The sequence below is a fragment of the Sciurus vulgaris genome (assembly GCF_902686455.1).
Source record: "Sciurus vulgaris genome assembly, chromosome: 17".
In the NCBI taxonomy this organism is placed as follows: Eukaryota; Metazoa; Chordata; class Mammalia; order Rodentia; family Sciuridae; genus Sciurus; species Sciurus vulgaris.
The window spans coordinates 60,796,335-60,818,340 of NC_136478.1; the positions used below are offsets into that span (position 1 = coordinate 60,796,335).

The window sequence follows — 22,006 nt, forward strand, 5'->3', positions numbered from 1 at the left end:
CAATCCTCAGATAAGAGAGAATTGGGGAACAGAATATTTACACAAGTTAAAGTCTCACGGCTCAGATTACCAAGGGGAAAATGTACCTTTACAAGGAGACGCTGGGCAGGTGACAGTGGAATTATTTGAGTTATGCATCTCCAAACATGACCCAATTTTAATCCAGAATATCACTAGCAGGATGTTCTTGCCCCAAGGATGTTCTTGCTTTACTTCAATCTGTTCAAGCCTTCAGACTCAATTTACATTTTATAGGGAAAACAGGAGTAGTGGGAAAAACTAAACACCACAAGGAAACAATCAGACAAATCCAGAATGTGGGACATTTAACAGGAAACTGGTCTGAACTTGAGGGGGGAAAAAGTCATGAAAAAAAGTGTGTGCCTATTCTCTTTTATAGTAAAGATACAGGACAACCAACACAATGTGTGAACTTTTGTTTTTGCTTTTTCCTTTTTAAGCAGGGTTTGGCTGTTGCCTAGGTTTACCTCAAACTTTTGATCATGTCCAACTGTGTGGACCCTGATTGGATCCTGGTTCAGATTAAAACAAGATATTCTTGGGTCAGTTGGGAAAATCTGAATAAGGTCTGGGTAAATTTTCTTAGCAGAGAAAACTGAGGTTTATGTAGGGGAATGTCCTCATTCTTAGTAAATACATGCTTAAGTGCTTGGGGATGACATGCCTCTGGAATATACTTTCATATGGTATAGGAAAAACTGCTAAGACAGGATTAGTTTGCTTATTTTCATTAAACTTACTTTGAAACAATTTTGGACTTTTGAAAAAGTTGGAGAAACAGAGTTCACATATACACACACAAGCAAAATCTGTCAAAATGTTTTAATGCACATTTCGGGCTTTTTTCAAAATATTTAATTTTCCCATATTTTATTATTGGTGTATTTTAATTGTACATAATGGTGGGATTCATTGTTAGATATTTATATACGCAAACGACACAACAACACAATTTGGCCACAATCATTCCCCAGTATTTCCCCTTTCCTTCCTCCACTGATTGCCCTTCAATTGTCTTAAAATCCCCCTTTTTCCTAATTCTACCTATGAGAGAAAACATATGACCCTTGACCTTCTGAGTTTGGCTTATCAAGCTTCACAATGTTCCATCCATGTTTTTGCAATGACTTAATTTCATTCTTTTTTATGATTGAACAAAACTGCATTGTGTACATACATCACATTTTTTAAAATTTATTTTTATTGTAAACAAATGGGATACATGTTGTTTCTGTTTGTACCTGGAGTAACAGCATACCATTTGCGTAATCATACATTTACATAGGGTAATGTTGTTTGATTCATTCTGTTATTTTTTCCTTCCCCCCCACCCCTCTTTTCCCTTTATACAGTTCCTCCTTCCTCCATTCTTGCCCTCTCCCACCCCCCATTAATACATCACATTTTTTAAAATCCATATTTTCACTGATGGACGCGTAGATTGGTTCTATAGTTCGACTATTGTGAATTGTGCTGCTATAAATAGGGCTTTCATATTATGGTTTCTTTCATGTTTCTGCAGACATGAAATTAGTAATTTGAATTTTGCAATAATTTCTGTGGTTAAACAGATAACGGAATCCAAGAAACTTAAACTACAATTTAATTTACAGACCTACATGGCTGCAAACTCACTCATGTACGATCACAGTCATCTGATCCCAAATCCTCAGAGCATTTATACTTTGCTGTTAAAGCCACCTGGATTTTCCTTCTATCCAGTCTTTGTTCAAACGTTACCTCTTCAGAAGAATTTTCCATGATCCCTTTTTCTAAAATAGCCTCGCTCCCATTCCCCATTTCCTTAACTTTGCTCTATTTTTCTTCGTTATGCTGGCAACTATCTGAAATTATATTTTTTAATTTAAATGCGTTTATTGTCTGCCCCAGTACAAAGTAAGTTTCAAGAAGGAAGATTTTTGTTTTATCACGTGGCGTGGCCGCAAGACCCACAGTGCCTAGCACAAGCAAGGCAGAAGACGAGCAATTACCGATTAAACAGACGTCAAAGCAATCGCTGTATACACTAAGGGACTCTTTACCGGGCGGCGGAGGGGTATAGCACGAACCATGACACGCACGCATGCGCGAAAGATCCGGGAAGTGTTAGGAGAACGGGGCGGAGCATCGGGAGAGTCTCGCGGATACAGACGGTTTGGAGCCAAGAGTTCCAGGTGCGGCAGTCGCTTGGTGCAGAGTACGCGTGCGCATTGCGGCCGCTGGTCAGCCGCGGCAAGTAGCTTTAATGCTCCGGAAGGCAGGGTAGTGACCTCGCGCGTGCGCTGTTTCCGCGGCAGAGTCAGGTCCTGGTGGGTGGGTTGCGCGCTTCTGGAGCAGCGCGTGCGCAGTAGGGCGGCGGAGGGATTTGAGACCGAGACCCACCCCCCTCCTCCCGTCGCGAGCCGAGGCCGCGCGGGTTCGTGAGCAGCGGCCTGGTTCGCGCGCTGGGCGGGCGACCGAGGGAGACTGACGCGGACGCCGCTGGAGTCGAAGCCGGAGCAGGAGTCCTTGTTGCTGAAGGGCCGCCGCAGTTGCCGCGAGCCCCAGGACCAACGCCAGGTCGAGGCGGGCGCCGCGCGGCGGGTGAGTGTGAGTGAGTGGCCTTAGGGGTGCGGGGCCGCTACCCACAAGCCCTTGCGGTGGACCCCAGTCTCCTTCCCCGCGGCCAGGCCTTTTTCCCGCGTCGCCGCTTCAGCACCTCTCTGCACCGCTTATCCAGAGTTCTCTGGGTACTCGAGCCCCCTTACCTCAGAGCTTCCCCCCGCCCCCGCCACGGTCCCGTACCCATAGGCCCTTGCGGTGTGTTGCCTTTTTTTCTTTCTTGCCTTTCTGTAGCGTCCTGGACCCTTACCCATAATTCTTTTCGCTGTTGGGAGCCCAGATTATTACCCACAACCCCTGGCTTGGGGGATTTCTTCTGATGACTCCGCTTGCTCGGAGACTACCAACCCCAGCTCTCTGAGCTCTGTGTCCCAAAATTTGTAATGCAAGGTAGGGGACCATCGGCCGCACTGCTCTGCATCTGTATCTGTCTCCTCAAGATCCCTGAATCCCCACAAGCCTCCAAGGACTATGAGCCCTACAGTTATTGACTGAGGAGACTAAACTATTCAGAAACCTTGTCCATTCTTTTTGTTATTAGCCTTTGTTTCCCGCTCCCCGCAAGGACTTGCATTCTCATCTAGATTTACCTCCCCACGTCTAGGTTGGATTGCTCTCTGCCCTTGTGGACCCTATTTTAGTGCTAAGACTTCTTTCCAGTTTTCCTTTTTTTTTTTTTAAAGAGAGTCAAGGGGTAAGAGAGTAAGATGGTAGGGGAGCCATCTTAACCAGTCTACCTTGACATAAGTCTGTCTTGCTTCTGCTCTCAGATTTGGCAAGATGACCCAGTTCCTGCCGCCCAACCTTCTGGCCCTCTTTGCCCCCCGAGACCCCATCCCATATCTGCCACCCCTGGAGAAGCTACCACATGAGAAACACCACAATCAGCCTTACTGTGGCATTGCACCATACATCCGAGAGTTTGAGGTGAGTTCACGGAGCAGACTGGAGTGGTTTGTGTTCTGGGAGGCAGGGGACTAGATTGGGAGTCCAGCTTTTGGCCATTCTAACTGTACAATTTTGAATATAGGTAGGTGACTTGAATTTTCTGATATTCAGTTTCTGTCTTGAATGGGTTTGATGATACATCCATTTTTGTGTTTTTTGTGGAAATCCACTAGGTAGTGACTAAGGATTCAGGCTCTGGAGTCTTTTAGTTCTTGACCCATGGCATTTGTAGGCTGTGTGACCTTGGGCAAATGTATCCTCTTGAACATTGGTTTCTTTGTTTTTAGCAGGAGGGTAACAGTAATATATTCACAATATCCATGGAGAATTACATGGCAAAATTTATGTGAAAGGGCTTGGCACCAAGCAGTTAGTAAATATCTGTATTTGTTACTGTATTTATTACTTTTTTCATTAATAAGACAATGTTCATAAAGAGTCTCCAGCACACTGTACTGGAAACTTAAGACCATGTGTTTGGGCATTTCAGCTCTGTACCTGTAAGGCAAACACGAATAAACAATTTAAGGTCCTGGATCTTAGTTCTTTGATTTGAAAAATTGGGATATCCACATCTACCATTAGCACACCTGAGAAATGCTGGCGCACAGCCAGAAGTCATAAGAGGACCATTCTGGCCTTGGATGGGAAAGGCAGCTGGAGGTGAAGAGAATTGGAGTTGAAAAACAGAATTTAGTAGATAACAGAAAGGTGGATGTTTAGTGGAATTTGCCACCCTTGGTGAACCCACACTTGGGAAATGTTATTAGCCAATTAAATGAATTTAATGGGTACATATAGACCAGAGGCATCCTTTGATGTTGCAGGTCATGTGCCATTTACTATTTGGCAAATGTCTGATGAGACCTTTAAGACCTGCCCTCAGAGGGTGTCCAGCTGTCTGCTTCAGAGCTTTGTTCTATCAGCTCCTGTTGTTTCAGACCTGGTCCTGTTCCCTTGGCACTTGTAAGCAAGGACCTCTCATTCCTACTGCCATCACTTCCTCAGGCACTTTGTTCTCTTGAAACTGAGAAACAGCATGTTCCCTAAGTATGGGATACAAAAACTTTTGGTACTTTTTTTTAATTGGTGGTACTGGGGATTGAACCCATTGAACCAAAGTCTGCTCTATCATAGCTACATTCCCAGCTTTTTAAAATTTTATATTTTGAGAAAGGGTCTTACTAAGTTGCCCAGGCTGGCTTTGAACTTGGGATCCTGCTGCTTTAACTTCCTGAGTAGTTAGGATTACAGGTTTTGTTTTGTTTTGTTTTGTTTTGTTGTACCAGGGATTGAGCTTAGGAGTACTTAGCCACTGAGCCACATGCTCAGTCCCTTTTTTAGAGAAAGGGATTGATTATCTTATTTAGAGACAGGGTCTCACTAGCTTAGGAGTACTTAACCACTGAGCCACATGCTCAGTCCCTTCTTTGGAGAAAGGGGTTGGTTATCTTATTTAGAGACAGGGTCTCACTAACTTGAGGAAGGCCTTGAACTTATGATCCTCCTGCCTCAGCCTCCCAAGCCACTGGGGATTACAGGTGTACACCACTGCGATGAGCTGCTATAGAAGTTTTTAAGTACTTCCCATTTCTGTACTTGTCACAGACCAGCAATGGTTTGTGAGCCGTGCGGGTCCATGGGCCATGCCACTCCCAACTCCCCTGTGATACAGGAACTGTTGGCGTTTGTGTAGAAAAGTGGGGTGTGTATTGGAGGTGACTGAGAGTCACAATTGCTTTGATGAATGCCTCTTACCATTTCCTCCAGTCCTCCTCCCTTTGTCACCTCTCTTCTTTTCCCCAGGACCCTAGAGATGCCCCTCCTCCAACTCGTGCAGAAACCCGGGAGGAACGCATGGAGAGGAAGGTATGTGAATTTTGTCTCTTAACCCCGTGTCTTTTTAGCCACTTTCTCCAGATGGTCCTTGACATCAAGGCACTTCTATGTGCACTCACTTCTCAACCTCCTCTTTCTTCTCACAGAGAAGGGAAAAGATTGAGCGGCGACAGCAGGAAGTGGAGACAGAGCTAAAAATGTGTAAGTCTCTCTTTCCTCCTTTCTTCTCCCTCAGATTCCCTTAATTTTCCTCTTCCCAGGTCACACCCAGGGGCCTATTTTAGAGAAAGGGGTTGGTTTCCTTATTTAGATTGCCTTCTCCCCACTTGCCAAGCAGTACATTTGGTCTAGGCTTTTAAGCAGGAGAGCCCAGGACAAAGGTTAGCAGGAGGGGAGACACCTGGTACCTTGACCCTTCCTGCTGGGGAGTACACTGGAAAGGCTACCATTACCCAAGGGAGTCTCACAAGCTGAGATAGGTGTGAAGTGGTGAGTAGGTCCTGGCTCCATCCCTAGCTCCCTAACCCTTGGACTGGTATATTCCGTCCCTTCCAGTTAAGGAGGAATTAGAGTAGGGATGAGGTACCTTAGGACCATTAACCAAATTCACAAGAGGATCAAATATCAACTTGTTAAGAGTGAAGACTTTGTGGTCAGACTATGTGAGTTTTCTTGACCTGTGAGGTTTTAGTGAATCACTTCTCTCTGAACTTTGTTCCTTAAAGTGGCCAGTGTCTTCAGGTGCACAATAACAGTCCAGCTGGGAGCTCTGGGCACTTTCATGGCTGTCTGAATGTTCTTTCTCAGGTGCTTCCAAGACAGCTTAGACTCAGTGTCCAAACCACAACAGGGATTTCCTCTCCCTAACAACCTAGTTTCCCAGACATGGTTATTCAGCTCTCTAAGTCATGAGCTTTCTTGCTGCCACCAGTTTGCTTTTTGTGGTGCTGGGGCTGGAACCCAGGACCTTGAATATTCTAGGCAAGCGTTTCTACCATTGAGCTACTTCCCTAGCCCCAGTTTGGTTTTGTTTCCCACTGGTACTGAGGATTGAACCCAGGGGCACTCTACCACTGAGCTATGTCCCCATCCCTTAATATTATTTTGAGACAGGGTCTCACCAAGTTTTCATGTCTAGCCTCAAACTTGTGATCCTCCAGCCTCAAACTTTGGAGTCACTGGAATTACAGGCATGTACTACTGTGTGCAGCCACTAATTCTCTTTCTTTCTTTTTTTTTTTTTTTTTTTTTTTTGTGGTGCAAGACAGGCAGTCTACCAACTAAGCTATATCCCCAGCCCACTAGTTTGTTCTCTTTCTTTCTTTTTTTTTTTTTTATCACCAAGATTGATTCCTGTTAACTCTCTAAATTTTACACTTCTGACCCTTTTCTCCATGTCTACCGCCATTGCCACCATCACCCAGGGCTCTCCTTGCCTGGACAATAGAGACTACCTGGTTTTCCTTGGTCTCTTCCCCAGCCCAAGTCTACTTCTGGGCTTTCTGAAGTATAGTGTCAGTCTCTCAACTAACAGCTTCCTTTTGCCCTCTGCCATAAGACATAATTCCTTCCCTGCCTACCCATACTTGCTTTGCACCAAATTGAGAATGTGGGATATTGTGCAGGGCAGAGTTGTGACCATTTCATAAATGATAAGGAAAAGGTGGGTCAGCGAGGGGACCATATGGATTAAAAGGTCAGAAGACATGCCACCAAATGATATTTGCAGCTTGGATGGATCCCAATTTAAATGAGGTAACTAATTTTTTTTTTTTTTTTAAGAGTGGGATTTATTAAAGTGAGGAAAAAAAGAGACAACTTTTGCAGGGTGGGAGGACTTGATAGGGGTTTTCCTTAAAATGTGTTTTTGAAACAGTTCTAGTTAAAGATGGGTCTTAGATGAGGTTAAGGAATTAGTAATATTATTATTATTATTTGGTATTGGGGATTGAATCTGGGAACACTTAACCATGGGGAGCCACATCCCCAGCCCTTTTTATTTTTTATTTTGAGACAGGGTCTTTTTAAGTTGCTTTGGGCCTTGCTAAGTTGTTGAGGCTGGCCTCCAACTTGTGATCCTCTTGTCTTCTGAGCTACTGGGATTACATGTGTGCTCCACTACACCATCCTAATGTTAACTTTTTAAGATGTAATAATGGTCCTGGGGTTACAATTTCTTTAGAAGCCTTTATTAGAAACCCAAGTGTGGAACATAAGAGATGAATCAAGTGTGGGCACATGTTGATAATTGAAGGTGGTTCATAGGATTCATTATACATTTCTCTACTTCCAGTGTTTGAATTTCTCCATAACAGAAAAAGAAAAGAATGGATTAAATACTGTAGGATTTCTCTGCCCTGAGAGACTCCTTCCCTGACTGTAGAAGCTTGCTGTTTCTTGTCAAAATTAACATCCTCCATTCAATGGCACCTTGCCACCCTCTGCTCTTTTTGAACCCAGGAACATTCTTCATTCTTCCTCTGAGATACATCTCTAAGTGCCCATCCCCCCTTTGTTTAAAATTTTGAGACAAGGTCTCACAGGGTGGCTCAGGCTGGTCTCTTTTTATTTTTTTATTTTTAAATTTTTATCTTGAGAGCGGGGTCTTGTTAAGTTGCTTAGAGCCTCACACTTGTAATCCTCCTGCCTCAACCTCCTGAGCCTCTGGGGTTACAGGCATGCACCACCATGTCTGGGCGTCACTTCCATTTTTTTTTTTTAATATGAAAAATGAAGATTTGTCAAAGTAGAATGCCTCATAAAGAGCGAGAATTCTGAGGTGTTAATTGTCTAAAAGCACAGTGAGATTTTCAAACTTCATAGTTCAGTTTTTTGAGCCCCTGCTCTGGAATGGTTCCTATGTAAGCCATTTAACAGAAGTTCCTAAGGGTAGTGTAGTTGGCAGGATGGGGTGCAACTATGCATATACACATGAACACAGACTGGTGGACTAGTGATCATTAGTTCTTTGCCACCTTTATTCCAAGTGATCCTTCATATACTTGGATATATTTGAGTTGGTGGCATGTGCTTTTGCCTTTAGTCATACTCCAGGGTCCCTTGGGTTAAGCAAGAACTACAGGCAGTTCATGCAGTGTGTTTGGGTTGTTTTCCCCTTTTGTCTGCTGGGCACTTCCTGGCTGCCCTTCAGGGTGCTAAACTCTTCCTTGACTTCCTCCTGCCCACTGCCACTCCTAGCATTCACTGGATGGTACCTGTTAACACCGCAAGTGCCTCATGTTTGGAGGTACATGCCCTATTGCAGTCATGACACCTTCGGGTTTTCTGTTACATGTCATTATCTCCTTGAGGGCTTTCCTAAGTTTGCTCTTAAAATCCGTTCTCCCAATATTTGTCCTCATCTTATAAGAGTATATGATCTTCACATTTACCTTGTTTACTCTCTCCATTAGTACATAAATTCCTTGAGGTTAGGGGTCTTTTTTGTCTTGTTTACTGCTAAATCCCTACATATTGGGTACTTAATAATTACCTATTGAAAGAATGAGAGAGCCAGTACAGTTTGAGAGACCTGGGCACAGAAAAGTACAACACAGAGGGATTATGTATGGCAAGAGACTTGCTAGGAGCAGGGTACACAACACACAGTTAAGAGTTGTCTCTGAGAGTTTCCATTGGTCCCCAGAGAGTTACTTCTGTAATTCTGGGCTCAGGTTTCTGGCTTTTAAAAAATTCCTTAGTTTATGCTTGTAGCCGAACCCTCTTATGGGAAACAGATCTGAGAATATATGTTTCTGGCTTCTTACAACATCCAAATTATCTTCTGAGAAACTAACATCCCAGGGTTTAGGATGTGGGCCTGGTAGTTAGAATGTTTGAGCTGTTGACATCAGGATGGAATATAAAGCCTTCTGCACTCCTTTTCCTTTTTGACACTTCACCTTTTCCGCATCTTGGGTTTATTTTATTTTGCTTCCATTGGCAAAACAGTAAAATCAGAATCCATCACTATCTGGGCCATGGTGTGTGCTTAGTAAATTATCAGTATTCCTTTTTTCATATTCTTCAGAACATGACAGGCCTTCTGAGGGTAATACTATACCCTGAGAGAAACGCCTCCACTGTGCAATGATGAGTGGAGTGCTTTGGGACCCTGGCAGGGGTCAGGACCATTGTGTGTGCTGGGTCCACCACATTTGCTGAAAAGGACTTATTTCTGGGCCTGACATAGCAGAATCATTCATGGAATTTTTTTTTTTTGGGGGGGGGAGGGTACTGGATTGAACCCAGGGGCGCTTAACCATTAAACCACATCCCCAGCCCTTTTAAAAAATATTTTAGGGCTGGGGAGATAGCTCAGTTGGTAGAGTGCTTGCCTTGCATGCACTAAGGCCCTGGGTTCGATCCCCAGCACCACCAAAAAAAAAAAAAAAAAAAAAAAAAAAAAAATTAGAGATAGGGTCTTGCTAAGTTACTTTAGAGCCTCGCTAAGTTGCTGAGGCTGACTTTGAACTTGTGATCCTCCTGCTCCAGCTTCCTGGACCACTGGGATTACAGGTGTGTACTATAGCTCCTGGCTGGAATTGGTTTTTTAATGAGATTCCTAGTGCATCTCTGGAGAGTGTTATTCCTCAGGGCTAGGTATGAGACTTTCTTGCTTTGCAAGGCTGGAGTAGGAATCTGACCTGATGCCAGGGGCCCTTCTCATTTGCTTCACCAGCCTACAGCAGGGTTTAGAAGCAGGTCTTGGACCTTTTTGGCTCTTACTCTGAGCCTTAGGATCCTTGCTTTCTGGTTTTCTGTGGGTTGTAGTTTCAGTCTTTGTCCAGTGGATGGCAGTGCAGCTATGGATAAGGGAAGGAGGGAGCCGAGTAAGTTCAGTTCTTGAGATCAGGCTGCGTCTCCAGAGAGCCCTTACTGGACTTAGTGATAGCTTAGATCACTTTGACCTGGGAGAGATGAGGACTGTAGGGTATGTAGATCTGAGGTGGCACTTAAGCATGTCACACCCTCTCTGCTTAAAGTCAGTCTTCCATATCAGCCCAAATCATTTATCAGTCACTCTGGTAAAGGCCGCTATGTTTCAGAAAAAACAGCACTTGAGAAGGATGTTCCTCAGGTTGCCAGGTCACCAACTATTTTCCATTGGTTGGGTGCCTCTCCAATTTCATCTCCCCCTCCACACCCCCTCCCCCCCATTTCATTTTTATCTCCTTGGCCTCTGCCCATTTGTCTCTCTCGGTCTTGTTACCTGAGATTGTAGACACTTTCTACTTACAGTTTCTCTCCTTCCTGCACAGGGGACCCTCACAATGATCCCAATGCTCAGGGTGATGCCTTCAAGACTCTCTTCGTGGCTCGAGTGGTGAGTGCAGCTCCTAAACCTTTGACCCCAAGCTACTAAGAGTCTGGGTCTGGACAGAGGACAGAAGGCAGGTCTGTTCAAGGGCTTTGTGACAGATCTCATCTCATTTAACTCCATCTCTTTTTCTCTCTGTAGAACTATGACACAACAGAATCCAAGCTTCGAAGAGAGTTTGAGGTGTATGGACCCATCAAAAGAGTAAGTGAATTGGGGTGGTACGTGTATTTGAATCGGGAGTGCATGGAGGAAGAGGGTGGTAGCCAGAACAATGCCCGGCCCTGAGTCATTTTTTAATCTCAGATGGATTTTTTTTTTTTTTTTGGTACTGGGGATTGAACCCAAGGGTGCTTGCCACTGAGCTACCTCCCCAGCTCTTTTTGTTTTGAGATAGGATCTTGCTAAATTGCTTAGGGCTTCACTAAGTTGCTGAGACTGGCTTCAAATTGCAGTCCTCCTACCATCATCTCCAGAGTTGCTGGAATTACAGGTGTGCACCACTGTGCCTGACTCAGTTGGATTTTGGAGACTGTGCTATCCTAAGGTTCAAGTCCTAGAACTAGAACCATACCCATTTGTGATAGGGGTAGGTCACTGAGTAGTAGTGATGTAAGTGAAGAACTAGCCATCTTTCAGTGACCAACTCAAATGCTATTGTTTCGTAGAAGTCATCCTGGATGGATCTTGGCCCCCTCTGTCTGACCAACCCTGTTGCGCCATTGTTCTCCTATCTAATCCATCCCACATGTGGTTCTAAAAGGGTCTTTCTAATGTCCAGAGATGACCCCAACTTCTCTGCTCACATCCTCCTGTGGCTCTCTAGCATATTAGAACATAGGTCTGGAAGCTACATCCTGATCTCTGGGCCATTAACGTGTGTCCCTTTGCTATCTATATGGCTTATGTACCTCTGTCCTGTCTCCATCTCTGAGGTAGGGCTCTTCCTGCAATGCTCCACACTCACTTCTCCCTTGCTTTGCACATATTGAGTTTCGTGACTGCATTTGCTCTTCTCTCCCCACCTCATGTCGTAAGAGATGATGGGGATCGAGTCCAGGGCCTCATGCATGCTAGGCAAGCACTCTACCACTCAGCTTAGATGAAGCTTGTATATGCCCTGCTCTTAACCCTAGAACTCTCTTTCCCTCTTGGCATTCAGAATTCTTCTGTCTCTCTAACTCCACATGGACTGTTTGTCTGGACTATCTATATCCCCCACCCTTCCTATTTTGAGACAGGGTTTGGTAAGTTACCGAGACTCTTCTCATACTTGCAGCCTTCTGTCTCAGCCTCCTAGTAGCCAGACTACATTGGGGGTACTTGACCTGGTGCCTGCCTAATCTCCTGAGGACCCTTACCATCAAAATAAATTCCATTCTCTCCAGGGACCATGGTGCACACCTGTAATCCCAGTTATTCTGGGGACACAGTTTCTGTTTGAAAATATTCTGGAAACAGCCATGATGCTTGTACAACTTTGTGAATGACACTGAATTGTACACTTAAAAGTAGTTATAATGAGCCAGTTGTGGAGGCATTGCCTGTAATCCCAGCTGCTGGGAGGCTGAGACAGGTGGATTTCCAGTTTAAGCAACTTAGCAAGACTGTCTCAAAAACTAAAAGTAGACTGGAGATGTGGCTCACTGGTAGAGTGTTCCTGATTTTTAAGCCCTAGTATCACTTAAAAAAAAAAAGTTTCATTTATCCTCACTGTACTACATCCCCAGTTCCCTCTGTATCAGCCTGCTTCTCCCAAGCTCTTGGTCTTTGGATTTACCGCTGCTCCACTTCACTCCAGGAAACTGCCTCTGTGCCCCTCAGGTTTCCATTATGTCCTTTGTTCTCAACTTCAGAGCATAAGTCACAGGGGCATCTTGAAGGACAGAGAGCCAGGTGCATTGGCACATGCCTGTAATCCCAGCAGTTTGGGAGACTGTAGCAGGAGGATCACAAGTTTGAAGCCTCAAGACCAGCTTCAGCAACTTATCAAGACTGTCTCAAAATAAAAAGGGCTGGGCACATAACTCATTGGTAAAACTCCCCTGGGTCTCATCCCTGGGATCCCCCCATCTCCTCCCCCCACCCCTGCAAAAAATAAAATAAATTTGAAGTACAGAGAGAAAATCTGAGGATCTGTCTCTGGTATCCTTCAGCCTGGGCACACAGGTTATACAATGGGTAGGCTGTCGAGCGGAAGGACTAACCTGCATCCCATCTACCTCACAGATACACATGGTCTACAGTAAGCGGTCAGGAAAGCCCAGAGGCTATGCCTTCATCGAGTATGAGCATGAGCGAGACATGCATTGTGAGTACCTCCCACTTCAGCCTGTCCCTCTGACCCTCTCTCACTTCTCTGCTGCCCTAGCCCCTTCCCCGTCGTCTGTCCCCCTTTCCCTGCCACACCTGACATGAGCAGTGTCTTTTCTCCTCCTCCCTCTGTTTCTGATATATCTTTTTTTTTTTTATATATACATGTTTTTTAAAAAACAAAAACCAAATCCCCCACAACGTGTGTGTGTGTGAGCTCGGGGAGGTAAGTGTCACACGTTGAACCTCAGGGGCAAGGAGGGAACTGGGTGGGGGCTGGGGCCAGCTGGAGGTGGGGGGAGGGGTCGGACTTTCGGGGAGCATCTCCCCATTATTCCCCCACTGGAGTTGGGGACCACCAGGTTGAAGTGAGGACTGGCCTTTGAACCTGCCCTCTCTTCCCCCCAGTAGAGCTGGGGCTGGGCCACCCGACCCTCCACCTCCCCACCCCTGCCTCCGACCCTGTTCCTCTGTGGGCAGTGGGCTGGTGGTCGTGTTCAGCGTCTGCCCCCACAGCTCCAAGGCCCCCTTGAGGCTGCGCGGCGTCCACATGGGCAGGGATGGGTGGGTGGGGGCGGGCAGGGCTGCGGCGTGTCCAGGGGCCGCCGTATTAATTGACTGTTCTTATTGTCACTGCAGCCACCACGCAGCTGGCTTGCAGCTGATGCTTACGCTCCCCTTACAACACCTCAGTGTATGGTTGGTATAAGGGTTTGTATCATGGGTAAGATCACTCAGCACCGCACACCAGTCCAGCTTAGCCAGGCAGCACAGGAACAGCGAGGCATCCCTCTTCCCACCCTGGTCACCCCCTCAGCCTCCCTGCACCCAGCCCTTTCCTTACTTGGGTGCCCTTTGCCCCTCCTGCCCCCCATCCATATGCTCTCTGATTATCTTGCTGATCCCAGGAGGGGATGGGTGGACCTTGATGGGAAAGACAACTGGCCTTTCCATTCAGGCTCCACCCAACCCCCGTCTTACCTGGCGTCATGACATGAGTGGCAAGGTGGCGGGAATACTGAAGCTGGGCTGTGATAGGGCCGGGCTCTACATGGAACCCTTCAGCCCTTCTCTCCCCCCTTCCAAAAAAAAAAAAAAAAATGACTTCTGTGGGGCTCTCACTGTGGTGGCCCTGGAGAGTTTTTGGCTGCTAGTTTCAGGTGCTCTGCCCACTTCCTGTCTTCCTTAACGTGGTTGAGGCCTCCCTTGAGGGCTGGCTGTGGTGCCCAGCTCCCCTCCAGGGGGTGGTCAGGCACTCCCCGAAGTGCATGGGATTGGGGCTTGGGGTGTGGGAGGGATCAAGAAGCAGACTGTGAAGGCTAAAGGTATGGTAGGATTTTATTCAAGACCTGCCACTGTCTGGAGACAAAAGAGAGGGAAAGAGAGAGAAGCCTAGACGGACACAATCACACGTTTTCTTTGCTATTCTCCCGGGTTGGGCCTCTCCTGGGGTTTGGGATGCTGAACCCAAGCAGGATTCCTTTGTTTTACTATGACCCGGGTCCTTTAGTTCTCTTCCCCACTACCCTCCTCTGGGTTCAGGGGCCAAGTGGCCCCTCCTTGGAGCACGGGTAGCACTCCATCTCCTGGACCCCAGACTATGTCCCCTGAGCGCCAGCCTTAGAGCTGTAGCTGCTGGTGGGAGGGCATGTGGAGTTGGAGATGAAAGAGTCATTCCCTGTTCTGAGAAGGGAGGGTCTGTGTCTAGTTGAGTGTGACTGTTTCGGGAATTGGCGAGGGTGACATGTTCTAAGTCTTCCCAGCCTTTTTTTTTTTTAATTCAAGGAGAATAGACCCAGGGCTTTCCAGTCCCCAGATTTTATGTTAATTATTTGTCTATGAGGTTTCTGTGGGGTCCACCACTTTCTTCCTCGGCCTGTCTCCAGGTGGTGCAGGAGATGTGGTTTCTCCCACTGGGGGCTCCTGAGACCCTCAGTTTCCCCTCCCTGTAGCTTTAGCTGACCCCATGGTGGTGGGTGTGGGGTCTGTGCGCGTGCTCAGGTAAGCTTGGGGGCTCCAGGTAAGCGGTCCCGTGTCCCCCCCCCGGGAAGCCCGCCTCCTCGCCAGGCCCCCAGGAGTTGCCGAGCCCCCCCCATCCCGCTCGGTTTGGACACCCGCAAGGCCGGCATCGGTAAATGGCACATTTTTCTCTTCCTCTGGTTGTTATTTGGGGGGGAACGGGCTGGGGCGGGGCAGGGTATTGGGTTGGTTGAGGATAGTTCCCCTAGGCCAGGGCTGGGGAGGGGGACAGGGTCTTTCTGGCCTTCCCAGTAGCCCCGTGTGATTACAGACCTGGGCATTGGGCCTGCCCTGTGCTGTGCCCTGCCCAGAGCAGTGATGGGCCTCGTCTCCTCTCTACTCCTCACCCTTCCCTGGTAGGCTCAGGCTTGGGCTGGATTCCCAGCATGTGTTGAGCTGGGGTGTGGAGAGGAGAGATGGGGCAGGGCTGGGTGGCGTCAGGGTCAGTCGTCTCAGGTAAGGCAGGAATTTTCAGTAGCACCGCACGTCTCCCCATGCCTCCCTCCATGTCCCCTGCTGGGGGGGCCCCTCCAGGCCCCCTGGGAGTGCATAACCCGCCTTTCTGCTCCCTGCCATTTCCTGAAGATTTCTCCCATCCCCTTCTGGTTCATTTTCTGTTCTGATGTCTGTTTCCCCACACACACCTCCTCACCCCCAAAAAAAGCATTACAGAAAAACCGGTGTGAACTGGGGTGTGGAGCTGCCCAGTCGGGCCTCCTGCCCCAGCATGATGTTCTAGGGTGCATGCCTGGGGTTGTGGAGGAGCCCCTCCCCCACAGCAGAGTCCAGCATTAAGTTAACCTCCAGTTTCTTTGCAGCAACTTTGGCCATCCTGGCAGGAGGGGGCTGTTCCATCATGTGGGATTGGGAAGGGCCTGGGAGTCTAGGGAGGGCAGTTGGGGAAGGACATCTTGTCCACCCCCCAAGTAGCAGTGGGGGGCTATTAAGAAGAAAGGAAGCACTAAGATGGAGCAGGCCCTTCACCGGGTTGGGAGAGAGTTGGTCTGGCTGTCAGTTGCCTGGCTGGCTGGTTGTGTGTGTGTGTGTGTGTGTGTGTGTGTGTGTGTGTGTGTGAGAGAGAGAGAGAGAGGATGGGGGTCTCTTGAGGGTGGGGATACTGCAGTGCTAGGTCCTGTCCTGACTAGAGGACCCTCTGGGGACTCCTCTCCCCTCCCCCCTCCCCACATCTGTTGCAGCCGCTTACAAACACGCAGATGGCAAGAAGATTGATGGCAGGAGAGTCCTTGTGGACGTGGAGAGGGGCCGAACTGTGAAGGGCTGGAGGCCCCGGCGGCTAGGTGAGCATATTCTGGCCTTGCACAAGGTAGCCTCATGCTTCCCTCTCCCCTCACCCCCATTCCCTTGATTATTTTTGTCTCCTGCTCACTCACCTGCTTGTCTGCCCACTCTTCCCTCCATTTCTAGCTCATCTCATCACCTTTGTGGTTCTGTGCCTGCTTCCGTGTCCTAAAGGACTGGCCCACAAGCCTTCCTGGCTCAGCTTCTGGCCAGTGGATTTCTGCTTTGCTTTCCTCATCTTGGACAGTGGGAGTAATCTTGGATTTCACTAAGTTGGGTGCATCTGCTGCCCAGCATAGCAATTTTCACATGATGGGATTGTAGATGTCACTTGCTCACCTGCTTATATTTTCCTCTTGTTCTCACTCATTTGATCATTCATTCATTGACTCAGCAAGTACCTCCTGGGTCCTCAGCTGTGCACCAGACTTCTAGTCTATAGCAGGACATCCACAGTCTCTGCCCACAAGCCTTGTGCACTCAGTCCCTCCCCCATTGTCATTCACCATCTGAGTCAGTTTGGTGGTAAGTCTTAGAAATACAATTGAGCTCCCTAATACATAAAGGGCCCTGTTGATGCAGGATTTTAGGTGTCTCTTGGAGTCCAGAGTCCTGAAGTGCTAGTGAATCTCCAGAGGACCTGGAAACTGGACCTTCAGACATAAGGGACTCAGGCAGCCAAGCCCTCACGCCTTGCAGTTTGCTGTGGCGTGCTAGCTGTCTCCATGCTGGTCTCTGTGTGTCAGTGCCGTGTCCTGGTGTAGCATGCATGTAACAGCTCCCTGCTGGATACTAGCTGTGGACGAGTCTCTGTTCTGTGTTCTCTGTGTGGTCGGCCTCTGCCTAAGGTGGAGGTCCTGTCATCACACTGCTTGGTAGCAGTTGTTAGAAAAAGGCATTTTGGGAGCTGGGGAGATAGCTCAATTGGTAGAGTGCTTGCCTTGTAAGCTCAAGGCCCTGGGTTCGATCCCCAGCACCCCCCCCCCCCAAAAAAAAAAAAAAAGGAAAAGGCGTTTTGTGCAGCTGTCCCAGGCAGTGTTACCTACCCCCACTTGTTTCTTCAGCTTTGCTGTTGCTTGATGCACCTGTGCCGAGTAGACTACACACACTTGTCAGCTGGGCCTCTGAACTTGTTCTCACCTTACTCTTTAGTTCTCAATGGGGGTGGGTGCTTAAGCTCTACTTTCTGTTGTGGAAGAGTCTTGGAATCTCAAAATGTTTCCAGAATCTCAGAATCTTCCAGTTCAGTTGGCATTCAAACTTCTTGATGGCATTAGCCATGCATCTTGACTCAAATGTGTGTAGAAATAGAACCCAAACAAAAGTTCTGTGAAATAATAATGTTCTCTACATGCAGTGCACAGTAGTACTTTATATTCTGCTAGGGTTTTTTGTTTTGTTGTTGCTGTTTTTTTTGGGGGGTGGGTGGGCAGTGCTAGGGATTGAACCCAGGGTCTTGTGTGTGCAGCACTGCTGAGCCATATACATTCCCAGCTCTGTTTTTTTTTTGTGTGTGTGAGTGTGTGTTTTGTTGTTTTTGTTTTTGGTGCCAGGGATTGAACCCAGGGGTGCCTAACCACTAAGTGACATCTCCAACCTTTTTTATTTTTACTTTGAGACGGGGTCTGGCTAAGTTGCTGAGGCTGGCTTTGAACTTTTGATCCTCCTGCCTCAGATTCCCAAATTCTGAGATTTTTTAATTAATTTTTTTAAGATGTTGTTTGTATCTCCTTAGTTTGATAGTGTGACCCATTGCTGAGTTGTGACCTGAAAATTGAATGCACTCATGAAGCTGCACTGTGTTCTGTGACACTCCAGTAACCTGGTCAACTGCCTGCTTCCTAGTTGAACCTCTGAATTATCTGCTGGCATCAGTCAGCCTCTTTCTTTTTTTTTTTTTTTTTTGGTACCGAGGATCTGAGGATTGAGCTTGGGGGCACTCAGATCACTGAGCCATATCCCCAGCGGGGGGGCCCCCCCCCCTTTTTGTAAGGTTTTTAGATGTCAATTAACCTTTATTTATTTTTTTCATTTATTTATATGTGGTGCTAGGAATCAAACCCAGTGCCTCACACATGCTAGGCAAGTGCTCTACTACTGAGCCACAACCCCAGCCCCCCAAACCTTTTTTGTATTTTATTTAGAAACAGGATCTCACTGAGTTGCTTAGGGCCTTGCTGAGCCTTTCTTTGAACTTGATCCTCCTGCCTCAGTCTCCAGAGCCACTGGGATTACAGGCATGTGGCACCATGCCAAGCCTCTGTTATCTTCATTAAAAGTTGTTCTTTGGACCTCAGCCCTGCCTCAAGCTGTTTTCCAGGCATGGTGATACAGAACAGCACTTGGTAAGGCAGGCTCTGCAGGAAGACAGGAGTATTGTCCCAGCCCTGCCCCTTTCTTGCCTTGTCACTGGGTGTAAGTGAATTGATGTAACAGTGTTTCCCCATCTGAAAGATGAGACTGTCAATCTCCTTAGGGTTCATTTATCTACTCTGTAGATGCACATCATTCTTCTAGACCAGGTGCTGGTCACTGAGCACAACCAGGCACAGTCCCTACTCTCAAGATGGAGTGCAGGCAGTTATTACCTTGCAGAATCAGCAACTTTGAGATCCTGGTCAAAGGACTTGTTGGTGGACTGTGGAGAACCTCTTAGTCTGTAGGGCTGGGTAGCTCTGTAAGGAAGTGATGTTTGAGTTGACCTGAGGCTTAAGTAGGATTTAGGAGATGAGGGTGATGTCATTCCAGGGAAAGAGATGCACATGCATGAGAACTGTGGCCAGAGGAAGTGGGGAGGCGCAGGAGACCTGAAACTCCTCTGATAGAAAGTTCCCAGTCCTTAGTGGAACCTGAAGGGGCAGCTCTCCCAGGACATTCCTGCCGGTTGATAAGTTTGGATTTAAAGCATTGGAAGCTGTTGCAGCCTTCTAAACAGGTCACATTTTCACCTAGAAAGCCCATTGGCATCAGGTCTATGAGGAGGGCTAAAGTGGGGGGTTTTGAGAGGCCATGTAGTATGCAGTGGGCAAGGTTAGAAGCTTTGGATCAGGTTTTTGTTTAGGATGTTCTCACAGCCACCCCCTTTGTTGTGGGAGGGGGTTGGGGCTGGAACTCAGGGTCTCACACATGCTAGGCAGGTACTGTACCACTGAGCGACACTCAGCCTTTGGGGGTTTCCACCTAGCACTTTGTGGAAGTAAAATGTGGCTGTCCTGTGACAAGAGCACATGGAGAGGAGCAATGTGGGACTTGGTCCCAGGGCCGCCAGCAGAGGTTCTTAGTTTTCTGCCGTTTGCTCTTTTCCTTTTGTGTCCTGCCCGTGTCCAGACTGACCCTGTGATCCTCTGCCCTGCCTGCAGGTGGTGGCCTTGGTGGTACCCGCAGAGGTGGGGCTGATGTGAATATCCGGCATTCAGGCCGCGATGATACATCCCGCTATGATGAGAGGTAAGATTGGGCGACTAGTTTCCTGGGATGGGGGTTGGTCACCTGGGGAGCCCTGCCACACACCGCTACCCACCTCATCCAGGCCCGGCCCCTCCCCGCTTCCCCACAGGGACCGGGACCGGGACCGCGAGCGGGAGCGCAGAGAGCGGAGTCGGGAGCGAGACAAGGAACGGGAACGGCGACGCTCCCGCTCTCGGGACCGGCGGAGGCGCTCGCGGAGTCGAGACAAGGATGAGCGGCGGCGCTCCAGGGAGCGGAGCAAGGACAAGGATCGGGATCGAAAGCGGCGAAGCAGCCGGAGCCGGGAGCGGGCACGTCGGGAACGCGAGCGCAAGGAGGAGCTGCGCGGTGGTGGTGGTGGTGGTGGCGGCGGTGGTGGTGGTGGTGGCAGCGGCGGCGGCGGCAGCGGTGGCAGTGGAGGTGGCGGCGGCAGTGGTGGTGGCGGTGGTGGCGGCGGCGGCGGCGACATGGCTGAGCCCTCTGAGGCTGGTGATGCACCTCCTGATGATGGGCCTCCTGGAGAGCTTGGTCCTGATGGCCCTGATGGTCCAGAGGAGAAAGGCCGTGATCGTGACCGGGAACGACGTCGGAGCCACCGTAGTGAGCGGGAGCGGCGCAGGGACAGGGACCGTGACCGGGATCGCGAACACAAGCGGGGGGAGCGGGGCGGGGAGCGGGGCAGGGATGAAGCTCGAGGAGGAGGGGGTGGCGGCCAGGACAACGGGCTGGAGGGTCTGGGCAATGACAGCCGAGACATGTACATGGAGTCTGAGGGTGGTGACGGGTACCTTGCTCCAGAGAACGGGTATTTGATGGAGGCCGCACCTGAGTGAAGTTCTCTTCATCTGTTTTGTTTGGACGTGCCCCTATCTGGCCCCTACTGTCATTTTCTCTCTCAATCTTGGTCACCTGTTTGCCCTCCAAGGGTAGGAATTTCATTTGTTCTGGCTCCTTGGATTTAAAAATAAAATTAATTTCCTGTTGATGGTAGACACCTCGGTTTCTTCCTAACTGATCTTAACATCTTTCCGAAAGGTTGTCAGCTGGCTTTTGGTGACCATGCTTTGGTGTCTGGTTTCCAAGGCATGCCTGGATCTTGGGCTTTGTGACTTGAAGCTGAGGCTACCCCCAGGATACCAGGGCTCCCCCATTCCACCATTCTTGGCACATATGTTCCTCATGGGGCTGTTCTAATCCTATCTTGGGGGGTGAGTTACAGGAGGGGACGAGGTTGTGCACCAGGAGCTGCAGTCTGCCATCCCACCACCCCATGTGCTGGCTGTTAAGCCCAGGTTTGCTCCACCGAGGTACATCCCAGGCTTTTAAACGTTTTTAAATTTTAAGACATGATCTCGCTTAAGTTCTCAAGGCTGGCCTTGTACTTGTGATCCTCCTGCCTTACCCTCCTGATGCTGGGATTATAGGTCTGCAGCATGTCCCACTGAAGCTGAAAGTAAGTGGTGTGGATCTGAGAGAAGGAAAAGGGGTGAAAAAAAATGAAAAATGACTGCAAGGAAGGTGGGTAAGATATGGGAGAGAGAAAGGCCCAGCCACAGCCAGAACAGAGAGGTAGAGTTCAGAATGAGCATTTGTACTTAATAGTAATGAGGAATGATGAACAGAAACAAGTTTCATCAGCAATTGAGGTTTTCTGCAAAAGTTTGTGGATGAGGGGCTGTGGGGAGATAGCTCAGTCAGTAGAGTGCTTGCCCTGTAAGCACAAGGCCCTGGGTTTGATCCTCAGCACAAAAAAAAAAAAAAAAGTTTCTGGATGAAATTGAGACAGTGCTGAGAAGACTCATTCTGGCATTGAAAAACAAGCACTGGGCTTTGCCGAATCCTGGAGGAGGTCAAGACTGCAACTCCAGGAGAACAAGGGTAGGACTGGAGGCAGAGCCTGTGTATAGCACACCAACCTCCTGGCAGGACTCAAAATGCCCCAAGCTGGGCATGTGCATCTTGGCTGACAAAAGTCAAGACCTACTTTTGTCTTGGAACTCTCAGCCCAAAGGCAAACTTGGCCCGTGTGTCAGTTAAATCTGACATGCAAGACTTGACTGCTTTTTAAGGTGTTTGGTCTTTAAGCATACAAAGATACCCAGCATTTGAGAAAAAAATGCATCAAAAAATATGAAAGAAAAACAAATGATTTAGGAAGAACTCAATGCCTTGTATTGGACTAGGTGTAGTGGCACACAC

The 22,006-nt window shown here is 48.2% G+C and overlaps 1 protein-coding gene across 3 annotated transcripts; it reads left to right on the forward strand.

Annotated features, from left to right (window-relative positions):
• The first annotated feature begins 2,165 nt into the window (after positions 1–2,165).
• SNRNP70 (small nuclear ribonucleoprotein U1 subunit 70) lies at positions 2,166–20,797 on the forward strand. 3 transcript variants are annotated; one of them, XM_079119860.1, is made up of 10 exons: positions 2,166–2,604; positions 3,393–3,549; positions 5,377–5,439; positions 5,556–5,610; positions 10,671–10,735; positions 10,871–10,933; positions 12,959–13,040; positions 16,258–16,359; positions 19,720–19,807; positions 19,917–20,797. In XM_079119860.1, exons 2-10 carry the CDS (start codon positions 3,403–3,405, stop codon positions 20,638–20,640), a joined length of 1,389 nt encoding a protein of 462 aa, XP_078975986.1. In that variant the 5' UTR covers positions 2,166–2,604; positions 3,393–3,402; the 3' UTR covers positions 20,641–20,797. The 3 variants fall into 3 exon arrangements, with proteins under 3 accessions (XP_078975986.1, XP_078975985.1, XP_078975984.1); XM_079119859.1 differs by having other exon boundaries at positions 2,167–2,610; positions 19,890–20,797; XM_079119858.1 differs by having other exon boundaries at positions 2,171–2,604; positions 19,890–20,797.
• The last annotated feature ends 1,209 nt before the right edge of the window (positions 20,798–22,006 follow it).

Coding starts and splice junctions, on each gene's coding strand:
- SNRNP70 (XM_079119859.1), top strand. CDS start 3,403: ATGACCCAGTTCCTGCCGCCCAACCTTCTGGCCCTCTTTGCCCCCCGA. Junction 10,736..10,870: donor CTCTCTTCGTGGCTCGAGTG/GTGAGTGCAGCT, acceptor TTCTCTCTGTAG/AACTATGACACAACAGAATC. Junction 16,360..19,719: donor CTGGAGGCCCCGGCGGCTAG/GTGAGCATATTC, acceptor CCCTGCCTGCAG/GTGGTGGCCTTGGTGGTACC.